The sequence below is a fragment of the Accipiter gentilis genome, chromosome 18 (genome assembly GCF_929443795.1).
Source record: "Accipiter gentilis chromosome 18, bAccGen1.1, whole genome shotgun sequence".
Taxonomy (NCBI): Eukaryota; Metazoa; Chordata; class Aves; order Accipitriformes; family Accipitridae; genus Astur; species Astur gentilis.
Genome location: NC_064897.1, coordinates 3,276,120 through 3,300,077, shown reverse-complemented (window position 1 = coordinate 3,300,077; position 23,958 = coordinate 3,276,120). Strand labels below are relative to the sequence as shown.

At 48.1% G+C, this 23,958-nt stretch overlaps 1 protein-coding gene across 2 annotated transcripts in view; it reads left to right on the top strand.

Annotated features, from left to right (window-relative positions):
- The first annotated feature begins 15,449 nt into the window (after nt 1–15,449).
- WNT7B (Wnt family member 7B) overlaps nt 15,450–23,958 on the top strand; it is a 95,016-nt gene continuing 86,507 nt past the window's right edge. Inside the window, exon 1 of one of the 2 annotated variants that reach the window (XM_049821719.1) lies at nt 15,450–15,550. In XM_049821719.1, coding sequence (XP_049677676.1) covers nt 15,480–15,550 — 71 coding nt within the window. In that variant the 5' untranslated portion in view covers nt 15,450–15,479. Of the gene's footprint in view, nt 15,551–22,076; nt 22,160–23,958 lie in introns of those variants that run through there. The other variant, XM_049821718.1, reaches the window with a different exon arrangement.

The window sequence follows — 23,958 nt, the reverse complement described above, 5'->3', positions numbered from 1 at the left end:
GAAGGGACCTACAACAATCATCTAGTCCAACTATCCGACCACTTCAGAGCTGCCCAAAAGTTAAAGCATGTTATTAAGGGCATTGTCCAATAGCCTCTTAAACACTGGCAGGCTTGGGGCATGGACCACCTCTCTAGGAAGCCCAGTCCAGTGTCTCTGGGAACTTCACTGCTTTTAGGAAAGATAGGTAAATCATTATTTTAGTATCCAGTGTTTATGAGGGGCGTAGAAATGGCCACTGAAAGCAGAGGCCTTGTACTTTCACAGAATCCCCTGAACAAGCCAACAGTGACTCAGCGAGTGTCAGTATAGCTCGCAAGATATATATGGTATCTTCAACAAAATAAGCCTGATCTCCTTACTTTCTTCTGTCCTTAGGAGGAAATGGTAATTTTTCCCTGTTTCATCCACATCAGTAATCAAAAAGATAAAGAAAGGAAGGCCTCTTAGGTGAGAACACCAACAGCAATATTCCCTATAAGGAGCAACAACTGATGTGGTCACTAGCATCTACAGATGACTTCTGAAGAAGTGCATTCATTACAAATTGTGCAAGACTGGCCAATACCCTGCCTTATATGTAGGAAAGTGTTAACAATCTTGTCAGTAATAACAGCAAAACATCCCTGTTGCTCTTTGCAAGACAAGAATACAAAGGTCTAGCTCACAGTTTTGACATTTCCCATTCAGCAAAACTGGCTCAAACATCCAAAGGCAGTGGTATATTTATATCCTTTGGCTTTGTTATTGCTTCTTTTGTATCAGCCAAATCTACTGCCATCCATTTAGGTTTTGCCTCACTAGTAATACCACTGCTGTCTTTCATAGCACTATTTATGAGTAGATAGCAAGGCACGCAGAGAAGGAACTAGCATGAATGTCCCCATCTCCTCGCTGAGGCAGGAGGCACAGTGATGGAAGTGACCCACAAAGTCATTCACTAGACCAGTGATTCAGTGAAGACTAGCACTAGGCATGTCAAATTCAGTATACTCAAATTTCCTTAATGTCATGAAAAACGACATGAACAACGACTAGTTGAAGTAACCTGTGACAAAGAATTAAAAGGCAGAAGGCGCCCATTTACCAATTGTTCTGTTTCTGTGGGTAAGGGTTGTATTATTTCACTATGTTATCAGCAGGATGCCTTGACAGACAAACAATGCTATACACTTAGAACAACTGGAACTGAGTTGGTCTGTCAGCATCTACAAGGAAGACCATCAGAAAAGCCACACCAGTCTGAAGGAGAGGTAACAGATTCTCCTTTCAAAAAGGGAGCTATAGCCATGGAAATTATTAGCAGAAACAGGATCTTGTGGATTCCAGAATTACTACATTTGCTGTACGATTACACTCTTAAAACCAGCTTTCATTTTTATTTTCAAAATATCGTTGTTAGGTTACAAACAAATTCTTAGAAATACCAAAGAAATGCTGTATTTCCTGTATATTTTTAATACAATGGTTCATTTTACCAAAGTGCTTCTCTTTCATTTGGTTCCAAAATCTTTCTTTCCTTCACTCCTATTCCAATTAACACATCTCTTTTCACTGTCTGCTGACTCTCTTCTGCACACCGTTTTTCTCTTATATCACTGTTCTTTCCCAATTTCCCATCTTCTGTTCTCTTACAGTCTTTTTTATGTCAATGTGTAAGTAGGTATAATAGCCACCCTTAAAGCCCTTTGAATACTTACTGTCCTATATCGAATTCTTTCAGAGCTTATATATGTATGTATACTTATGCTACATATAGAAAACAGATTGCTCTGTATTAGTAAGATTTACTTTTAAAAAGTAAGATTTATTAATAGGGTAATCTCTACAAGAGCTGACACAATACAGTTCTAAGGAATGTCAGACAATTAAGATTTGGTTTCCACATTACAAAGGCAAAACACCCATACAACAATAGGAGAGTTGAAAAGAAACTTGTAGAAAATTGCATGGTTGGTTTTTTGGGTTTTTGTTTAATTGCCAAAAGTAAATGAACACCTACAGCTGTCAGCCAAAAGAGGGATTTTCCCCCTTACCTTTATGCCCCATTGATTGTGAGAGACATTGTCTGTGGACAAAGTGGGACATTGCCTTTAGAATCAAACCAAGTTGTGACTTTCTAAAAGAGGAAAAGAGGGAGAGGAAAAAATATAATAAGGAGACATTTAGCCAAGAGACTGTATTTGGTATGAGCAATAAATACGTTCTCAGTTTACGGCTCATGGAGACTTGGTAGACAATAGTTAACAATCAACTGCAGTTTGAAAGAGCCCTGTTATACCAATCAAAGAGCAAAAGGCAAAAGACCATATTAGCTCGGGCATGCACACAAACAAACCCATAATGATTCTGTGAATAAAGCTTTCTATCAGTTTGGAGGGAATAATTTACTCAGCATAAAACTCCCCTGCATCCAGAGACCCTGCAGACACGATGTAAAGTGGTGAGGAACCTCCCACAGAGTGGTCCTAGATTTTGGGGCTCTGCTCTGGATTTGGAAGGATGTTGGGGACTAATCATTTAAGGTTGGTAATCAGCAATTCTGTGTTCTGGTGCAAGCTTGGGGAAGAGGAAGAGGATGTCCAATAGGTTAACAGAGGAAACGAGACAATCTAGCAGTCAGGATTCCTGGATACTTGACTGCATTTGTTCTCTAGCTAGAGCAGAAAATAGACAACCATTCGAAAAAGGAAAAATTATCATTGGCTTACATGCATTGTCATTTATACGGAGACCATTTCAAAACCTTTACTGGTGGGAAGTATGTTTTTCTTTATTTAGGACCCTATGAGTGAACATAGCTACTTTACAGCTACACCTTTTATATAAAAAATCTCCATGGACAGATGATATTGTCCCACCATTTGCTACTAGCACAAGGAACATTCATTATTAATGTTTATATAACAGTATCATGTAAAGGTCACAAAGTTAGTCTCCAATTTGCTAACCCTTGTAGGAACATGTAGGAAAAAGTCATTGTCTGCACCCAAAGAGGCCTGAAAGAATTTCATTTACGCCCTTGTGTGAAACCTGTCTGTCCTACAGGAACTGTTTATACTTTCTCCAAAGATCCCCCAATTCTTCACTTTTCTGGAGGCACAGGTACGGGTGCACAGGTACAAGCACAGTGGCACGAATACTTATTTCCTCCCTTCTTTTAAAAAAGCAGAAATATAAATTGATTCTAGAAGCCACAGTGAATCAAAGACTTTGTACTAAGGCAAGCTCATGGAGACTTTGTTTGCTGAAATCATTAAATGACTGATTCTACTCCGTGCTTTACTTGTTTGGCCATCATGGACGGTAGGTGTCACAGGAGCCTAGCACCTGCTAGCCCAGTGTCTTACAGGGTTTGTCTTGCATGCTTGCTTAGGCAACCTGTCCTCATGCTTTGCAGCTTTCAGGGAGCACACTGTGTCAGGAGAGAGACAGCAGCTATGGCAGCCACACAGTGATTGCAGGTAATCATAGAATTGTAGAATGGTTTGGATTGGAAGGGACCTTTAAAGGTCACCTAATCCAACCCCCCAGTGCAGGAGTGCAGGTGTCATGCCAGAAAGGCATAACGGGGAAGCTACTGCCCTTTTGGGCCCTTGCTCAGTAAGCCTGTGTTTGGTTTGGAAAGAATTTTTTTAACATCTTTTATAATGCATGTAAGGTATGTTAGGGTTGCATCCAAAAAAAAGCTTCAAAAATGCTCCAATGAAGGTGATGAAAGAGTAGAGGCAGTCAACACCACTAAAGATTTAGACCCTGGTCTCTACAGAAATCTTGTACTGAGATTAATCAGGCACTGGATTCAAGCAAAGAGTTAAATCTGAAAAGTAAAGTATGCACTTTTAAACATCTCATAAATTGCTTATAACTGCACAAAATACCGCAGGGTGCATGTGAGCACCCCCACATGAAGCTGAATTGCAGCCAGATAAAATATCCTGCAGCTTTTGCTGATAATCCTGATGAAAGAGAGGCTTACTGTAATAGAAAATGTAGCAAAGATTTCTAGATAAGTGACCATTATAATTCAGTGACCTGGGGGAGGACATAACACAAACAACATTATTTGATGAATCACTGAAAACTGTAAGGCGAAGAGTGGCAAACCTTTCTAGATTATTTCCAAAGTCTGGACATTTCTGTATAACTAAGTTAATATATCCCATGCCATTATATCATAGAACTGCATAGCTAGGTTAGTCAAAACCTGATACACAGAGGCAAAGATTAAAATAGCAGTGTAAAAGGGACAAAGATATTGCAAAACAGACACAAGAGCATAGTGAACTCAGCTGGGCACAGCTTTATAAAACTACTCACTAGACCTCATCTTCACCTGAGAACCTCTTTAATGGGGCAGGTTTTTTAGATTTAAGACACTAGTAATAGAGTGAACTCTTAAAAAGTAATCTAATGAAAGGACATATATCTCAGGACTGTCATTACTGTTGCTTTAAATGAAATGCAGTCCCTCCTAGGTAAAAGCACTAGATGCTCCTTGATGATGGCTGGGTGGAAGAGACAGGAAGCTAAACAAAGCAATGTCCTCATGTTTAGGTTGGCAGCATTAGTATCATCAATCCTGTGCTTTCAAAACTAATGCCTGAACTCTCCCTCCCCCCACTCCCATTATTAGATTCACTTAAAAAATCAGGATAATTTAAAAAATAGCAATTCTAGGTGTGTTTTCTTTTCTTAGAAGGCCATAGATTCTAGGAGGAGGGAAAAAAAAAAATCACATTTAGGAGTTTTTCTTGGCATCTCACATATATGGAAAAAAAAATCCAGAGGTTCTCATCTCATCTCTTATTTAAAAACATCAAGCATTGGAAGGCATGCGATTAGCTTTTGAAATCTGGCAATGACGTACTGTCAAGTGTATATAAAAATGGATCATCAGAGTCATTTTTAAAAACAACATACACAAAATTGAGAGATGATGCTTTTATTCCAAACAGGAGGGCATACATTCATACAGATTTATCTCAAAATAGTAAGCAGTATACAATAAAACAAATGAATAATTTCAATATGAATAAAGCCTATAAAGTCCTGTATTATTAATGCAGAGATGGTTTCAAGTCCTTTTATGAGTTATTCTTAGGAAAAAATGAACGTTTAAAAGCTCAATTATAAGATACAGAATATGACCCAAACATGTGGCTGCTCTTATAAAGTTTCTTACTGGTTGCTGAAATCTCTTCAATATTTTCTTGGTATGAGAGGAAGAAAAGATGCTATTATATCATAGAATCATAGAACGGTTTGGGTTGGAAGGGACCTTAAAGATCATCTAGTTCCAACCCCCCTGTCATGGGCAGGGACATCTTCCACTAGACCAGGTTGCTCCAAGCCCCATCCAACCTGGCCTTGGACACTGCCAGGGATGGGGCATCCACAGCTTCTCTGGGCAACCTGTTCCAGTGTCTCACCACCCTCACAGTGAAGAATTTCTTCCTAATGTCCAATCTAAACCTACCCTCTTTCAGTTTAAAACTGTTACGCCTCGTCCTATCACTACAAGCCCTTGTAAAAAGTCCCTCTTCAGCTCTCTTGTAGGCCCCCTTTAGGTACTGGAAGGCTGCTATAAGGTCTCCCCGGAGCCTTCTCTTCTTCAGGCTGAAAAAACACAACTCTTTCAGCCTTTCTTCATAGGAGAGGTGCTCCAGCCCCCTGATCATCTTCATGGCCCTCCTCTGGACCCGCTTGAGCAGGTCCATGTCATTCTTACACTGGGAGCCCCAGAGCTGAACACAGTACTCCAGGTGGGGTCTCACAGGAGCTGAGTAGAGGCACAGAATCATGTCTCTCAACCTGCTAGCCATGCTTCTTTTGATGCAGCCCAGGATAGGGTTGGCTTTCTGGGCTGCGAGTGCACATTGCTGGCTCATACTCAGTTTTTCATCCACCAATACCTCAAGTCCTTCTCCGCAGTGCTGCTTTCAATCCATGCATCGCCCATCCTGTATTTGTGCTTGGGATTGCCCCAACCCATGTGCAAGTCCTTCCACTTGGCCTTGTTGAACTTCATGAGGTTTGCACAGGCCCCACCTCTCAGTCCTGTCAAGGACCCACCATCCCTTCCCTCCAGTGTGTCGACCGCACCACACAGCTTGGTGTTGTCAGCAAACTTGCTGGGGGTGCCCTCAATCCCACTGTCCATGTTGCTGACAAAGATGTTAAACAGCACCGGTCCCAATACTGACCCTTGAGGAACGCCACTCATCACTGGTCTCCGCTCAGACATCGAGCCGTTGACCACAACTCTTTGAGCGCGACCATCCAGCCAATTCCTTATCTACCGAGTGGTCTGTCTGTCAAATCCATGTCTCTCCAATTTAGAGACAAGGATGTCATGCGAGACACTGTCGAATGCTTTGCACAAGTCCAGGTAGTTGACGTCAGTTGCTCTTCCCTTATCCACCAACACTGTAACCCTGTTGTAGAAGGCCACCAATCTTGTAAGGCATGATTTGCCCTTAGTGAAGCCATGTTGGCTGTCACCAGCCATCTCCTTATTTTCCATGTGCCCTAGCATAGTTTCCAGGAGGATCTGCTCCATGATCTTGCTGGGCACAGAGGTGAGACTGACTGGCCTGTAGTTCTCCGGGTCTTCCTGTTTTCCCTTTTTAAAAATGGGGGTTACATTTCCCCTTTTCCAGTCAGTGGGAACTTCACTGTACTGCCACAACTTTTCAAATATGATGGATAGTGGCTTAGCAACTTCATCTGCCAGTTCCCTCAGGACCTGTGGATGTATCTCATCAGATCCTATGGACTTGTGCACCTTCAGATTCCTTAGATGGTCTTGAACCTGATCTTCCCCTACAGTGGGTGGCTCTTCATTCTCCCAGTCCCATATATAGTTTTATGCACTTACTGGTCACCTTTCAGGATGTTTCCCTACTAGGAGACTGCACCAGATAGCTAGAGCTCTTATAGCAAGAGATGGATGTGCATTTTGACTCTAGACCTGAGTTTTCTGGGAAATGTAGTTTAGAAATCAGAAAGAAAAAAAAAAAGCAGGCTTTGATATGGTTATTTGCAATTATTGAAATTACAGGATTTTTATATGCTTATTGCAGTGATGATATACTGGTCTGGTGGCAATCCCACAGAGGCATGTGTTTCTTCTGATGACAGAAACAGTTAACACTTTATCTGAGACATTATGAGTAATACCTTTGAAAGCAATAAGATGAACTGCTAAAGAAGATTCACATGATTAAGTCGTATCACCAGTGATATATTGATAAATGAAAAAAGAGGTAAGCTCATCCATGCTGAGGTCAAGCCAATGGGAAGTGAGTAAACTCCACACTGTTCAAACTAGAAATGAGTAAATTCTCTCTCACTGTCTAGCCATGAGGCAGGGGCATGGATGGATGGAGATGAGGCAGGGTAAGTGGAAACCTCACTAGATCTTAGAGCTCCAAATGTTGACATCTGACTCAACTGGAGGAGAGAACCACTGTACTATTTTATTTATCACTAATGGTTCCCCCCCCTATATTTCTCCCACTTCTTTTTTTAATGAGCATTCCTACTGTATACCTTTGATGATTCTTACCAAGGTGCCTCAGCTTCTTACAATGAAAAGTACCTCTGCACAGGGTTACCTGAAGAAGGAAGCAAAAGGACCTGCAACTCTAGATTCACAATCTAGCTACACATAGTAGGGATGAAGCTAACATCGAATGAGGGGACAGCTGCAGTGGCAGAAAGGCTATAGTAGGGCCTGGTAGAGTTTTCTGTTTGGTAATTAAAGGTTCAGAATGTTCCTTGCATATTTCTGCAAGGAAGCAATCTCCCCTTGGCATAGGCAGAAGTGCGCCGTGCTCCCTATCTACAACCTCATCCCATAATTTGGCACTGCGGCCCCTCTGGCCTTACCTATGCTGGGATGCTGCCCTAGTGACAAACACTCCCTGTGTCTCACTGTATCTGAACCAAGGCAAAGATGCTGTTTGCCCTAGCAAGATTTCAAGGTTTGTTCCTGTGATGCAAACAGTAATTTCTAAGTCATATTTGAAATCTATGATCATACAATTTCCCTGGGACAAAACATCAGGCCAAATACACAGAATAGGTACAGCTTTAGTCTTCACAGGCTGATTATCAATGTTTATTGGTTTGCAACTCATAGAAGCCAAAAATAATTTTGCATCAAATGGTGTAAGGTTACAATAGAAGATGATCAGTTAGGAAAAAAGACTCTCCTATAGACTGCTTAACAATGTGTAGCTTCCCTTTTAATATTATAAAAATTCCAGCACACAATAGGCAGGCAAATAATTTTAATATATCACATAAAACTATTCAGTCACCTAGCTTTTCAAAAGATGATTTTAAGGGGTGAGTGTAATCTAAACCCACCATAGTATCTTTTGTACTCATCATTTGAAAACACAGATAACTAAAAAGATGTTTGTCCACCTAGACATGTCTGAGAATACGATCAGAAAACAGGAATGAGCATGTAAATCACAACAAAAATTACATGTGAGTCCTGATTTTCCTTTGTTGCATCATAGGTAGCTGTTGACCTAGAGACTTGCAATGGCTCCTACAAAAAGGGAGGAGAAGGGATTCATCTTTAACTAACACAAAAACAACAGTAGAAGATTGTGCTCATTACAGATTAAATTACTAGACTAAATTTATCTTGATTCTTGCTAAACTCAATATTTAGTTTGCATTCATTTGGGCTACCTTACTAGGGCTGCCTTAGGCAAACAGCAGGCGGGTTCAATGAGGTTGTCTCACTGTATTACTTAACCATGAAATTAAAGTTGTTCACAGAGTTTCAAAACCTAAAGTCTCAAACATTAAGTCTCTGAATTGCTGAACTAATTAGAAATGGGCAAAACCTCCTTTTATTAGACATTTTCTTTGAAAGGACCAGTGAGAGCACTTGTTACTGCAAGATTAGGATGAAATGGGTCACTTCATGAAATACACCCTAGAGACAACTGCTTTGGGTGTTCCTCTGAATGCTTGGATACAAATTACATCTTCTTTGGTTAAGCTAGATGCTTTCTGAAAGACTTTCAGAGTAAGCTGGGAAGGTTTATTTTATATCTCACCATGCCTTATGAAGGAGAATAGAATTTTCACAGCATGGTGGTTGAAAGGAGAATCATAAGCATCGTGTCTAAAAGGGACCTTGATGCTTGTAGCCTGTGATAGGATCCTGTACTACTAAATTTTTAGATGTTTACTTAACCTGATCTTAAATCTTGGGAAGATTTTCCCTAATTCTTAAACTAATTTTCTCTAAATGCTGCTCAAATCCATTTATCCCCTGTGTCTGTGTGTAACAGTTCCTTACTTTGCCATCTTTGTGATGTGTTTTTGCATATTTGAAGACTATTATCCTCTCTCTGCTCAGTCCGTGTTTCTGCAAAATAAACAAACAGCTGATTCAACTTTTCTTCATGGATCATGTCTTCTACAAATATTCCTACTGTTCACCTCTGGGTCACCTCCAGTTGATCCATTTCTTGAAGTATGCTGCCCAGAAGACACAGTTCATCCATCAGTCTAGGCTTCCTACTGCTGCAAAGTGTAAAAGGATTAGTTCACATACAACACATACATACAACATGCCAGTTTATTCAGAGTATTTAACTTTTTTTGCAACTATATGATATTGCTGACTCACATTCCATTTTAACTGCTAAACCTTCCTCTGCAGAGAATCTTTCATACTAACATAGTCAATGGAGTAAGAAGCCAGTTCATGAAAAACAGAAGAAATAATCTAAAATTATATTAAGACCAGTGCAACAAAGCCAATAAAGATCCATTTAGCAAGGGAGGAGTTAGTGAGAAAGTCTGTTAGTTCCACTTCATGCTAGTACCCCAGACACGTGTAATGTATCTAATCACACATTTCTTTGCCTTAAACAATGCCTCACAGCTTTGATAAAACAAAAAGTAAACAAAAATTTTCAAACCAGGATTAACCTGAAAATGTGAAACACATGAAGCAACTGAGCATGGACACCTGTATTACTTGTTAATCTAATCTGGTGTCCGCTAAACTAATGAAATGTTAGGAGGCTTAGGAATTACAGGAAGACAGATACCCTGAGAAGTAGAACATATTCCAGGTAATGAGGTGTAAAAGAGAGGAAAGAAAAAGAGGGAGAGAAACAGCGAATGGAAAACAAGGAAAGAACTGAGACGAAAGCCAATGGTAATCAAAGGTGTGGACAAATGCTGTTTTGCATAATACCAAGTGAGAGAACAACTAAGAGTGGCAATGGAAAGTTTAGCTGCTATATAAGACCAGATTCAAACCTTGACCTTAGTGCAAAGGTTTTATTGCCATTAATTGGTGCTGTGCTGGACACCTTGCCAGATGTATGTCCCAAGAGCATAATCACTCATCAGATGAGTTTCCTCTTCTTCTTCTGAATCAAAGCTCAAAGACCAGATGACTGAGAACTGGGCTTAGCATCAGCAGCTCACTGAAGGACGTGCCGAGCCGTAAAAAAAGCTCTAGAGGCAGACAGTGGGTTTGGTAGTCTCTCAAAAAGAACGGACATCTTAGAGCTAGGAAGAAGTTGGGTAAATGAGTGAGAGTAATTTAAGAGAACACTTCACGTGCAAAGGCCCGGTAACATACATACAAAATATTAGAGACCAGTAGTAAGTGCATATATTTAACATATACATTTGTTAAGAACACGTGTAAATTGTGTGTAACATCCTGGTCAGCTATAAGATACCTCTGTTTGTATGCTTCTTATTTTCATTTTTCTTCTTCTAGTTCTTTTCCTCTCTTTCTTTTTCAACCACATACTAGTCTCTATATTTTCCCTGAGGAACATTTTTGCACTTTTATTTTCTTAGTGTTAGATGGGGGGGGAGGTGGGTTGGGGGGGGTGGTGGTGGTGGTGCTTCATCTACAATTGCGTGGAGCAACAGTGCCAGACAGTGGCTGGCTGGGATAAATGCAGCTGGATTTTCCCTGTAGTTAAGCCTTTGGGACCTGTAACAAGCATGCTAGTTACCTGTGATTGATCTGAGCAGTACAGAAAGAAAAGGCATGTAAAGCAGCCTGTTGCAGAGGAATTATCCCTGTTGTCTGCATTCCCCATAAATTTCACGGGATTTGTTCTGATTTTGAACGCTATGCTTGGAAATAAGCTCTAGGGAAGATGATGTGAGCTGTGGCCAACAGTTTAAAAGTCCTTTCCCCTTCAGCACTGCTCACATTTCCACATACAGCCCGCTGTAAAGCTCTCCGCATACTGCGAGGATTGCTCGTCCTGCTGGGACACAGTCCCCCGTCTGTTAGCCCAGGTCAAACTAACAGCACCGTGTCCCTTGTGGCACAGTGTGGGTGATGTGCAGTCTGGAATAAAAGGAGACCCATGCCTCGGCCAGTGAATCTCACTCCCATCTCCGTTTTTTAAGAGACTGACACCCAAGTTACCCTTGAGTTGTGCCCTCCCATTGACTAAGCTGTCAGACAAATTCACAGCCTGACTGCTGACTTCTGGAGGTCACTTGGGTTCTCCTCCCTAGGTGCAGGAAAAGCCTCTCCAGTTGGAGTGGAGGTAAATCCATTTGTGGCGGATTGTGACGGTGCCATTTTATCAAAAGGCTGTGGGGAGGAATGGGGACCAGGCAGCAGCGTGGTATAGATGACCTTTCCTTCTGTGGGTTTAGAGGAGTGAATGTTAAGCTTTGTCAAGCAGAAGGTCAATGCCTGGAAGAACGAATTACTGAATTTTCAATCGACTATATCACCTGCCATACCATTTATTTTGGATGAGTCATAAATAATGATTGTGCACTGGAAGAGCATTCAGCAAATGGTTTCAACCCACATCTACCAATGCTTTTGTATTTATGAATATTACGTTATTTTCAGGAAGTCTTTTAGCATTACTAAGGTGGTATTTGTTTAAAGTTTTTCAACGAGCTTTACATATTTTCCCTATAAAGTAACTACGTGAATTGCTGAATGCTAATGTGAGAATTACCTATTTTAATATTCTACAGGTGTTTTTTTTCTTAAATCACAGAATTATTTAGCTTCTTATCCTAAGCCTAAGCTTTCAGCAATAGTTACACTGATATTTGAGGGAAAGAAAAATCTATCATTTTCCCCCAGTCCAGCATCTTCAAATCAATTAGCTGAAGGTAACAGTGGAGTAGGAGTCAAAAATACGAAAAGATTCTCCCCTCTAAACGACGCTATGTCCAAGCTAGTTTAGACACAATCCGGTTTAGTTTCTGTTGCTGAAACTTCTCGGGTTTGCACGGAAACACAGAAAAGGCTTACTAGTTCAAAGAAGCAAGCAGGACGCGCTAGCCTGATGGTCAGCGCAGTCACACTGAGGAGACGACGGTCACCTGAACCGCAGTCCTACTTCTTTGGGTTTTGTGAGAAAACAAGCGAACCGACCCGTTCGTGGAATCTTTAGAGAACCGACGCGGCAACTAACAGTCGCGCTGCTGAACCCCTCGCTCTTTCTTAACCTCCGCGGCCCAGCAAAAGTCCAATCCCCGGAGACAAACCGGCACAGCTCCACGGACAGAGGGAGCGTGCCCCTCCACGCTGGTGTCAGCCCACGCCGGGGTGTGTGTGTGTGGATGTGCAGAGGAAGGGGGAGGCAGCCCAGGGGCAGCGCCCAGATTTTGCGCTCCCTAAAAGCCAGCGGCCGTGGCGGGGTCCGGCCTGCTGGGCCCGGGGTGGAGGCCGGAGGCCTGGCCTTCAGCAACTGCGGCCGATGGATGAGCCCCACCACAGCCCGGCGGCAACGGGGAGCCCTCCCCGCGCCCTCCGCCCCCCGCTCCGAGCCCTCCGAGCCCTCCGAGCCCCGGCCCGCCGCCTCCTGCCGCCCCTGGGTGGCGGTGTTACCCCGCGGGACGCGGCCGGGACCTCCGCGGCGGGGCGCCGGGCCGCGCCGGCCTTCGCGGGGCCTGAGGCAAGAGGCCGCCCGCCGCCGCCGCCCGCCGCCGCCGCCCGCTGCCGCCGCCGCCGCCGCCGCCTCGGCCCTGCCGCTCGCCCGCGGGGCACGGCTCGGCCGCCCGGCCCGGGCCGGAGGGAAGGGCCTGTGCGTCCCCCCCCCCGCGCCTCCCACCGCCGCCCACGGCCGCGGGCAGCGTCCGCTCCGCGCCCCGCGGACCCCCGGGGGGGCTCGGCCCGTCCGTGCGGGGCTCCCCTTCAAAGGGCTTCCAAAAGCGGGGGGGGGGGGGGGGTGTACACACACAAAAACGGTAAGGGAGGGGGGGTATGGAGGGGGGAGGCTGCTTCTTGAATGCCCTCGGGGTGGAGGGTGGCGGCTCCGGATAAAGTTAGGAGGTTCTTGGGTTTGCAAAGGGGAAACATGGCCCCGTCTTACCTAAAGATCCTTGAAACAGTAGTGGGGATGCAAAAAAAAAAAAAAAGGGGGGGAAAAAAAAAAAAAAGTGGTATTGGGTCGGGGAAGAAAAGAATAAAGGCCATTTAAATACGAGGGTTAGAGTGTGAAGGAAAGGCTCAGCGTTTGAAAAGGACAAATTGTTCATAGTTAAGTATTAGGAAAAATGTAGCAGAAGCGGTCTGGAGGAGGGCCGGTTGCCCGCCAGAGCCGGAGCGTTGATTATTAAAGAAGAAAACGCGAGGAATGCGGGGGGAAAGGCAGAGCGAACCCGATCCGCCGGGAGAGCGAGCGGGGGGCGCCGTGGGGTGGGCAGCTCGGCCGCCTCCCTCCGTCCCGGGGGACCCGGCGGAGGGTCCCCCCAGCAGGGCCCTGCTCTGTCCCGCTTCCCTGCTGCTCCCCCTTCCCGGGGACCGGCTGGGGACCCCCTTTTCCAGAGCTGGGTGGGTGATGGCAAGGTGCGGGCAGCGGCGGCTGCGGGAGGCATCTAAAAATGACCCGCGATTTCACACCGCATCTCTTCAGCCGCGGCAGCCTGGCTGGGCTTTAAAAAATCCTTTGTTTTCTCCGTCAGGATTAGATATTTTACGATGAAGTTCTGTGTTCAGCCTCTTTTGCTTGCTTGTCACTGCCTGCTTTCCTTTCAGCCTTTACTGGTGTGTGTTTAGCCGATTCTTTTTGAGAGATGCCTAGAGCAATCCACACTTACTGCTACTACATGTATATAAATGTATAAGCGGGCATAGGTGCACGGGTTTATCCGTATCTGTATAACTTACCACAGCCCACAAACTTGAATTTGAGTGCTATTTAAGCGTGCATATGCATGCAGATATATGCTTCCAGACAGGCTCACATTGTGTAGTAGACTGGAATAGATAATTCCACAGAATGCAGGAATAAACTGAGCAGCTCAGAAATCAGTGAGAAAGAAAGAAAAAACAGAGAAAGAAAAGACAGAGAGACAGAAGGAAAAGACAGAAGGACAGACAGAAAGAAAGAGAGAAAGAAAAGACAGAAAGAAAGGAAGAAAAGACAGAGACAAAGACAGACAGAAAGAAAAGACAGAAAGAAAAGGAAGCCTTGCTTGACTCTTAGTGCCTGAACACAAAGTGAGTTTTTGTCTCAGCGATTAATCTCCCTAGGAGCAGCAAACCGAATATCCTAAACTCGTGTTAAAAGCCAAGTATGTCTGTTTCTTAAAGGAGGAAGAATGTTTTCTTATGGTGGAAAATGAGATCAAATTTAGTGACAGGCGTTTGTAAGTGTGCAACAGGGTCGGATGGCCGAAGAGAAATAATCTGGACACACACGTCGCCCTTTAGGATACGGAGCTGTAAGCAAACGGGGGTTAACGCCTGCCTCTTTTTGATTAGAAAGAAGGGGGGGTGGGGGGGTGGGAGTTTTAACAATCTCTTTCGCGAAGTCCATACATTGCAAATCCAGGCGCGTTACCATACTAGAGGAAATGAAAAAATGCTTCGGTTTGAGAGGACGAGCCCTTTATTTCCCTTATTGGATACGTTTCATGTGTTTTCCCCAGCACTCCGGCGTAAGGACATGCCTTCTGAAATACAAACACACGCATGAGTCGCACATGCACACAGACAGATAAGATATGTATTAGATCCTGACACATACGGGGTGGGGGGAAGAGCAGGGGAGAGAGAGAGACAGGGAGGGGGGGGGAGAGAGAGAGAGAGATCCTCCTACCTGGAGCCATAGATTGCAAGATACGTAGTGTTACCTGGGGAAGTCAGAACAAGTAAAAACACATTGAACTTCAGGGCTCTATGAGGCAGTTGATCAAGATCAGTGCTTGCTCATTTTCTCCCTCAGACTGTCTGTCTTGGGTTTTTGTTTTACCGTTTTTGAGCAGCCCTTTCTACTTTTTCCTCCCTCTTTAGCTTTAATATCGGAGCCGGTTTCGGTCACCATGGCTCTGGGAAGAGCTGCTTATCTGCACAGTGTTGATTTTTTACAGTTCGGCCGGCTTTGCTCCTGGGTAGCTTCAGCAATGCTCTTGACTGGGATTTAATCGACAAGATCAGTTCGACTTTTTGTGCAATTTTTATGGCTCAGTCCATTCTCTAGATCATGCACAGAAACTTTCGGAAGTGGATTTTCTACGTGTTTCTATGCTTTGGAGTCATCTATGTCAAATTAGGGTAAGTCCTTGTGCACAACAAATCTCCTTGGCTTTTGGGTCACGCTATTAGAGAGTTGCGAACAAAATGTTGCAAAGGAAAAAAAAAAAAAAAAAGAAAAAAGAAAGAAGAAGAAGGTGATGATTTCTCCCTCCCCGCTCCCCCGGCTGTCCAAGCGGTGGCAGCCCCCAGTAGACGCCCGTGTCTCCCCCCGGTCCCGGGGCAGCCGGCGGGGCGATGCCCGGCTGCGGGGCCACTCAGCGCCGGGGCGCTCCGGCAGCGCCGAGCCTGGAAGGGAGCCGGTCGCGGGTGATGACGGATCCTTATATTTTGTACTGCTTAAGCGAACTTAAATATTATCTCTGGCGTACAGTACCCTCAGAAAAGAAAAAAAAAAAAAAAGGAAGAAAAAAAAAAGGCAGGCTGACAGAGTTAACTCAGCCGCTGCTGCTGGGACAATAGAGCAGAGCTTAAGTATTAAAAAGGCGAAAGGGGCGGGAGGAGGGGAATCCCTGCTCTGAACCTGCACTCAGGGATTTGTTTTATGCAGGCCTAGACACAATTTGCGTTTCTATCCATCACACGGACGTGTTGAAATTAACTTGACAACTGGTCCGGCTACCTCCGCGCTGCAGCGCCCGGGAAGCCGAGCGGGCTCCGCCGTCGGGACCGGCTCGGGGGCCCGCGGGCCGGCTGGCAGCGGGGGCTCCCGGGAAGCCCGCTGTTTGCTCCTCGGTATTTGATCGCCGCGATCGAGATCACTCTGTTATTTTAGTTGCCAAGTTTCTCCCTCTGCCTCTCCCCCCCCGTACGTGTATGCCCTTATTAATATTGCTCGTCGCAGTAGGCTGACTTGAGTTGAATTTCCACATTCCTGAGCCCCAGCCGAGTCCTTACCTGTCGAGCTACAAACTCTTTAAAGATCCTGTCTTTGCATAGCTGCGGGATTTTTTTTTTTTTTAAATGATCAAGAATGCATAAGGTGAGCTGCAATCCAAAAAACGCTTGCTTCCCACCTTGAAATCAATACGGGGAAGGAGGGGAGGGGGGGGGGGGAGCCAAAGGGCAGCCCCCAAAGGCAGAAGACCGGGGACGCTTCCCCGGAGGGACGGGCAGGCCGGCAGACAGCCGAGGCTTAAGGTTACACCCGTCGGGGGTGAGGGGGAGCGGAATTAAATCAAGCTCCTCGGGGCCGAGAAGGGAAGCGGCGCTGGCCAAGCAGGGCCGGTGCCCCCCACCGGGAGCTCCCCCCAGCTGCGGGCAGCGAGGGCAGGGCTGCCCGGTTGGCAGGGCGCCGGTGAAAGCCGGGGTTTGCCCTCCGGAGGGTCCCCGGCAGGTTGCTCGGCGGGCACCGGTCGGATTGCATCCCTCGGTGCGGGTTGGTTTGTTTCTTTCTTTCTCTCTCTCTCTTTTTTTTTTTTTTGGCAAGGCTCTCGGCCCGCCCCTACAGCCGCAGGTGCCGCCGCGGGGGCCGGCGGAGCAGAGCGCTGCCCCGCGGGAGAGCCGCGGAGGATGCGCGGAGGCGGAGAGGGCGCGGGAGCCGCTCTCCGCGCTGCTCCCCCCGTCCTGCCCCGGTGAGGAGCCCCCGTCCGGCCCCGCCCGGGCCAGTAGCCCCATATCCTGCCTGCTGGAGACAGGAGGGTGTTTTCTGTTCTCTGACCTCTGCGGGGCTAAATACCTGCGCCGCCCTTTGTCGTAGCCGTGGTCGGCAGCGATGGGCTCCGTCGTCCTCCGGGCTGAGGTTGACAGGGGTTTAGGTGAGAAGTGAATTTGGTGAGGCTGTGTATCCGTAAACGAAGCGATGACAGGGGCACCCCATCCGTGTCAGTAGCTGGAGGACTTCGTACAACACATCCCTCGCAGAGAGGCAGGCGAGCTCAAAGAAAACGCTTTGCAAAATAAGGGTAATGGTACTGCTATTAGCTTTCACTGCGGTTTTATTTTTAAAGGGAACAGAAGATTGGGCGCATGTTACAGTCTGGAAGGCAGAGCTCTTTTCGAAATTGATTGTGGCTGGTTTAGAAGGGGATTCAGAGCAAAAATCGGAAGAATGCTGTCGAACTGAGCCTGGAAGTAAAACTGAGTGGACAGCAGGAACAGTAAAAGCCCTTACAGAAACCCTATCAGATCCATCACCATGCCTGTAAGGCGACGAGGATACTTCACTTTCTCTGAACAATAGGAGAGAAATTTGCTCTGAGATCCAGGGCTACTTCTAGGCTAGGCATGTGGGATGCAATTATTTCCTCTTTCATCAGCCACTGGAACTACCATTTTGCTGAAACCATATCCTTTGAGTGTAACGATACCTTTTCGAGCGAGCTCTTCGCGTAGAAAAGGGAGGGAAGATGAAGCGAGGTAGAACGTAGTTTGTCTTCCAGTGCGTTAGGTTTATTTTGCAGCGTGAAGGAGAGAGCCATTGTGTCAGCGATAGCAAAGAGATTAGGCTTGGCAGGCTTTTTTTCCCCCTCCGCTTTGCTGCGGAGCACGTGTTCATGTCTTAATAAAACGTGCTAAAAGCTCCACTTTAGGTGGCAAACATGAGACCGAGGGGAGAGAAAGTAACGCAATACTTAAGTATTCACCTAGCTGTTGGTCGGGGCGGGGGGTCCCATGGGCTGACATGGCAGGATGCTATAAAGAACCCGCTATGACCCGTTAGGAGGAGAGAGCAAGATCCCGCTCAGGTAGTCCTCCCTCTCAGGGAATTCCGGTTGTTCCCACTTCTATTTCCTATCGCCGAATTTGCTGGAGAGAGAGGCGTGAGGTTAAGCATCCCTTGATATTTCTGTCGATGACGTTTCCATCCAGGCACCGACGCGTAAGCCCTGCTGACTCCGTGTGTCCCCTCGCGAAAACAGATCCCGTCAAATATCGACCTCGGCTAGCAGCAGGATCGAAACAGAAATATTTCCTGCGAAGATCGCAGGGCACTCGGCTCCAGTTTAATTAGTAAATACGTCGGAAGTTAAAAATCACAGCTGTGCCACAGACGCAAATCACAGCGGATGCTCCGGGGAGGCGTGATGTGACCCTCGGGAAGACGGAGCGGCGGGCAGTGCCCGGACCAGGGCTCTGGGGGCACCCCCCCCCCCCCTTCTCCTCTTTATCTTTCCTGGAGGGAAAAAGAGGGGGAACAGCCAGGACAGAGCCAAGGGGAGCGGAGAGGACACCCCCCCCCCGCGCCGCCCCTAAGGCGAAGCTCGCCTTGGCTTTTGCGGCGTTTGCAGCAAAAGCCAACGAAATCCCCTTCCCCTCGCCTATCCCCGGGGCTGCCCGGCAGGGGGGAGCCCCGGCTCCCGGCCCGGCCCGGCCCGGGACCCCCCCGTCCCGTCCCGTCCCGGGCCGGCGGCAGGCAGCGGCTGGGGCGAAGCCTCGAGGGCGGGCAGCACGTGGCAGCACCGGGAACCCCGGCGAGGCCGCCGGGCCCCCCCCGGGAGGAGACCGGGCACCGTCGGGGGGACACGGTCCCCGGCCCCTCCACGGGCATTCTTCGTTGTGCTGCCGCCGCCGCCGCTCCTCTCCCTCCCGGCCAACCGGACACCCGCTCATTTTAAGAGACTCTTCATCCCCCCCCCCCCCCCCCCCCCCCCGCCTCCCCCCGGCTTCTTTCCCCTGGCAGCTCGGTGAGATACAAGAAATACCCGGTTCCCACCAGAAAGGAGTCCGGTGTGTTGCCTACCGGTTGTACCTTCAAAGCTCTTACCGGCTTCCGACGTGCTCTTGTGTCCGACACTCTGCAGGTTTGGGGAAAGAAAGAAACCGCAGCTGGGAATAGGCAGATGAAAGAAAAAAAAAAAAAAAAAAGGAAATACTTTATTCGTGCCTGCTCTGCTTCATCTGCCTGACTATGGTGTCGGCAACCATTTCAGTGCCGTTCTGCCCCTAGTTTGTCCAAAATACACGTGTTTGTGGAAGAAGGAACGACGGATGCTGAAATGCCCATATTAGGTGTCACCCACAAACCCCTCTCCTCCAGCGCCACATCATTTCATTGAAGGCAATATATTCGGCTTCAGTCAACAAAACAAGTGCACTTCTCGCTATCCCCGGTTGACATATGTATAGAAACCATTTGGATGGATTTTAGCGGGTTATTCTTATCATCAGCGGCATCATCATAAGTTTTCCGACGTAATAACCGGCCCGTGGTATTAGACTAAAATTTAACTTCCCGAAAAGAAACGGCGCGATTTGGTTTATTTTATACAACTTTCCTCCCACAACACAGCTAAGCTGTGGATAAAACCTGCTTCGATCCGAAAATTGTGGCGATTGGTAAACCGTCTTCGTTTCAGCTGGACCGGGTCAAACTCTGCCAGCACCAGTGCGAAGTTTTCCAGCGCCAGCATTTACTTTGCATTTTTACAACTCGCTTTTTTTTTTTTTTTCCTTCTTTCCCCCAGGCACATCTTTAAAAGCAGATGTACATTTAAAAATATATCCGAAGCCGAGTAAATGCTAGAAATAAAACATCAAAAGTGGCTACCCGTTCTCCTAGTTCACGTTCAGCACAGCTGCCCCAACCACAGCCCGCATGTCTGAGAGGGAGAACGGGCATTACAGGAGACTCACATCTATATGTCCGTATATATATATATATATACACATACGCACACGCACATTTACAGAAGTATAAATACGACGATTTTAGAATCTTAAAGAATTATAAATAAGACGATTCTGGGATGTAAGTAATCGTTGAAAGGCTTAAGCTTCTGTCTCTTGGTAATCGCGATTAGCGTTTCTCAAAAGGACGTTGACTATCGCAGCGTCTGCACTGAACTTGTAGATAAACGTGGTTAAATGAAACCAAACCCCGAGAAGATTTTTATTGCGTGTTGGGCGGCAGACAACGTTTTGACACCAATCCTGCAATCCCCGTTCCATCCGAAGGAATATTTCGTTGTGTCACGGAGGCAGCTGCACCCGTGTGCTGGGACTGGGTCACTGGCGGAGGTGTTCCCACCGCGTTTGGAAGAGCTCTTGGCCAAGAAAACTCCTTCAGTCATTAGGCAATTAACCTGAGAGGAACATTTACAAACCCTACGGACCGAGGAGACTTCGCAGCCTGGTTCTTGCTCATTTCGGCTGCGTTTGTGTTAAAGTATCTGCGGTGCACGTTTCTCTTTCGGGGTTCGTTTTCAAACCCTAACCCCGGCATCCGCAACGCACGTCTTTCCACCATCTCTTCCACCACTAAAACTTTTTTTTTTTTTTTCCTTTTCCTCCGGAAAAAAAAAAAAAAAAAAAAAAAAAAAAAAAGGACAAACGCCCAACGAGGCAAAGAGGAAGAGCGACAGTCTCCTGCACGCTTGGGGCAACACGGGGCGAAGCCGGAGCGGGGAAGGGTCGAGCATCCCCTCGCCCCGGGGAGCGGCGGTGCCGAGGGGGCAGGAGCCGCCCGGCTCGGGGGAAAGGCAGGGGAGAGGCAACTAACCTGCCGGGAAACGTTTCTTCGGACCGGCATCTTCTCAGGAAGGAGAGAGGGAGAGGGAAGAGAGGAGACGACAGCTTTTCCTGCGGGAGCGGCGAGAGGTGCGGGGAGCCGGCGGCAGACGCCCCCCGCTCGCCCCCCTACCCCGGCTGCTTCACCCCCTCCCCTTCTCTCACGCGAAATCCAACCTCGCCAGGAAGCTACGAGCCTGCATCTCTATTTCTCACTCAGGCGGGCTACGACAACATATACTTTTTTTTTTTTTTTTTTTTTTTTTTTTGAAAGATCCCCCTTCAACACCGGGGAACGACAAGAGCCGACCCCCCTGCCGAGGCTGGAGGGACGGCGGAGCCCTGCGGGGAAATTGGGCCAAAGCCGCCCGTCAGAAAGCAATTAACCGAGAGCAGAAGCTGGGAGCTCCCAGCACCTTCAGGATCTCTCCCAGGGCGAGCTGAAGGGGTGCCGCGGCAGCCGGAGGGAGCCAGCCGCGGGAGAGCTTTAAAACCGCCCCACGAAGCGGGTGGGGAGCGGAGGCGGACGGAGAGGGCTCGGCCAGGGAGCGTGGATTCAGTGCAGCCCGGGCTAGATCAGTGTCTCTCCATTGTCATCCTCCCCTTTAAAAAAAAAAAAAAGGAGAGAGAGAGGGAGAGGGAGAGAAAAAAGTAGGCGGATTGCAGTGACTGACTGCCCAATGGCAGCCCCGAGTCTCAGGAGAGTTACAGAGAGAGGGAGAGAGAGAGAGAGAGAGAGGCACTTTCTGCCATCCAAATCCCTTAAACCATCCTCATTCCAACACGAGAACCCACTGTAACAACTTCCAACCACTGAGACATGACAGGCAGGAGCCCAGAGGCAGCAGCAGCAGCGAGAGCAGCACCAGCAGCACATACTCTGCACAGGGAGCAGCATTAGCACCAGGGGAATACTAGACACAACAATACAAACAAACAAACAAACAAACAGACAAAGCCCCCCCAAGCCCAAGGGACTGGATTCCAACTCAGATTCAAGCCACAGCTGACACCAAAAAGGGTGGGGAATTACGACCGGGGGGGGCCAGAAAGGAATAACCAAGGAAGCGAACTCCAAGAGTGTAAACGGGATTCAGCCATGATCCTTTTTTCATCTCGCAGTGTGTTACTCTCAGTGTATTACCCTCAGATTTTCCTCATCCTTACCAGTGGGAGTTACCTGTAAGTGATCCAGATTTTTTTTTTTTTCTCTCTCTCTCTCAAAATACTGTTTGAAATGACCCCGCTAGCAGCTACCCAGGGGCAATGCGCAAAGCAAGCAGAGGGAGCCGGGAGAAGCCAGCACGGGCGGCAGCTCCGTGCGAGTGCGTGGTGGTGAGGATGATGATGATGATGATGATGATGATGATGATGGTGGTGGTGGCGGTTGCGGCGGCGGTGGCGGTGGCGGCGGAGGTGCTGTACCGGTGGCGGTGCCGGAGCTGCAGCTCGGACCCTGCCCGGGGCAGGTACCCACCGCCAGGTAACTCCCGGGGGCTGCCCCGCCGGCGGGGCCCGGGGCCCGGCGTGCCCGCAGCGGGGGCGGCGCACCTTTGAAGGGCGGCGGGGCGACGGGGGGACGGAGTGACCGGCGTCTCCCCTGGGGACTCCGACCCCGACTCCTCCTCCTGCCAAACCGGAGATGGGCATCGCTTCGCGCTTCGTCGGGGCGGGGGTGGTGGGGGTGTGTGTGTGTGTGTGTGTGGGGGAAAGCGTGTTTCTGCGCGGAGATGCCGAGGAGAGCCGGGGCTGCCGCAGCCGGCGGCGGGGCCCCCCGGTCCCGCAGCCCGGGGAGAGCCCCCGGCCGCCGAGGCGCTGGCGGAGCCGGTTGCTTTTGCTCCGGAGGGATCTCCAGTCCCGCGGTTGGAGCCGGCTCCGGGACCTTTTCCTTGTGAGGAAGGGGGTGGAGGTAGGGGTGGGGGAAATGGGTAGTCGGTGGGTGGGACTGCAAGGAGTTTCGGTCTCTCTCTCTTTTTTTTTTTTATATTTTTTTTTTTTTTTAATATCTATATCTGTATCTAACGTTGCGGTGGAGAAGCAGCGGTCGGGCTGGTCCGGGCGGGCTGCGGAGAGAATATCCCCCGTCGTGCTCCGGCAGGTTCCCCCGGGCGGGGGTCTCTGTCCGCGGGGCCGAGGGGAGCCGGGCCGGGCCGGGGCGGCAACGCCGGAGCCCGGAGGGGCTGCCGGGGAGCTGTCAAGGGCTTCTGCTCTCCGGGAGAGAGCTGAGCAGGCTTTGGGGCAGCCGTGGGGGTGAGCACGGCTTCTCCTTGCCTGGAGCATCCCCCCCGCTCCCAGCCCCGGGGCACGGCGTGCCCCTCGGTGCCGAGGCTCGGGGATGGGGCCGGGGGGAGCTCCGGGGTTCGGGTCCGGCCCGGGCGGAGGGGCTCGCCTCGGCTCCGGCTGTGATGGGGGGGAAAAGCCGCCTCGGTATCCCGGGCCTCGGTATCCCGGGCCTCGCGTTCCCCCTCGGCTGTGGGGTCCGGGCGGGTTTCCCTTCTCGCCCACCGCCGTGCCGAGCTCGGACCTTTTTTGCACCCCGGAGGGAGCAAGATTGGAGCTCCTACCCCTGAACTATATCTGGGTTTATAGATCTGTACGTTTTATGTTTTGGGTGTTTTTTTTTTTTTTTTTTTTCTTTCTCTGTGTGAATGCACGGGAGCACATGCACATAAACAAGCACGTGTGTGCGTGTTCCTCTGTGCGTGTGCGTGTGTGCGTGTATTTTCTGTGGGCTATGGAAAAATAGAACCCACCGCTGTGGACGAAAAGTAGGAATAAACACACCCATAAAAAGAAACTAAACGCCTATTTCTACATCCTTAATTCTTAATGAAACACACATGCCTTGGCTACCGATTTTTAAAGGCGTTTGATTTATGGAAGCACGCTAGGTTTAATTCGGTTGGATGCTATTGATTAAACCAAATAGCCAGAGCTGCCTGTTTCTATTCACAGGCGGGATATGTCTGCTGGTAGGTGAC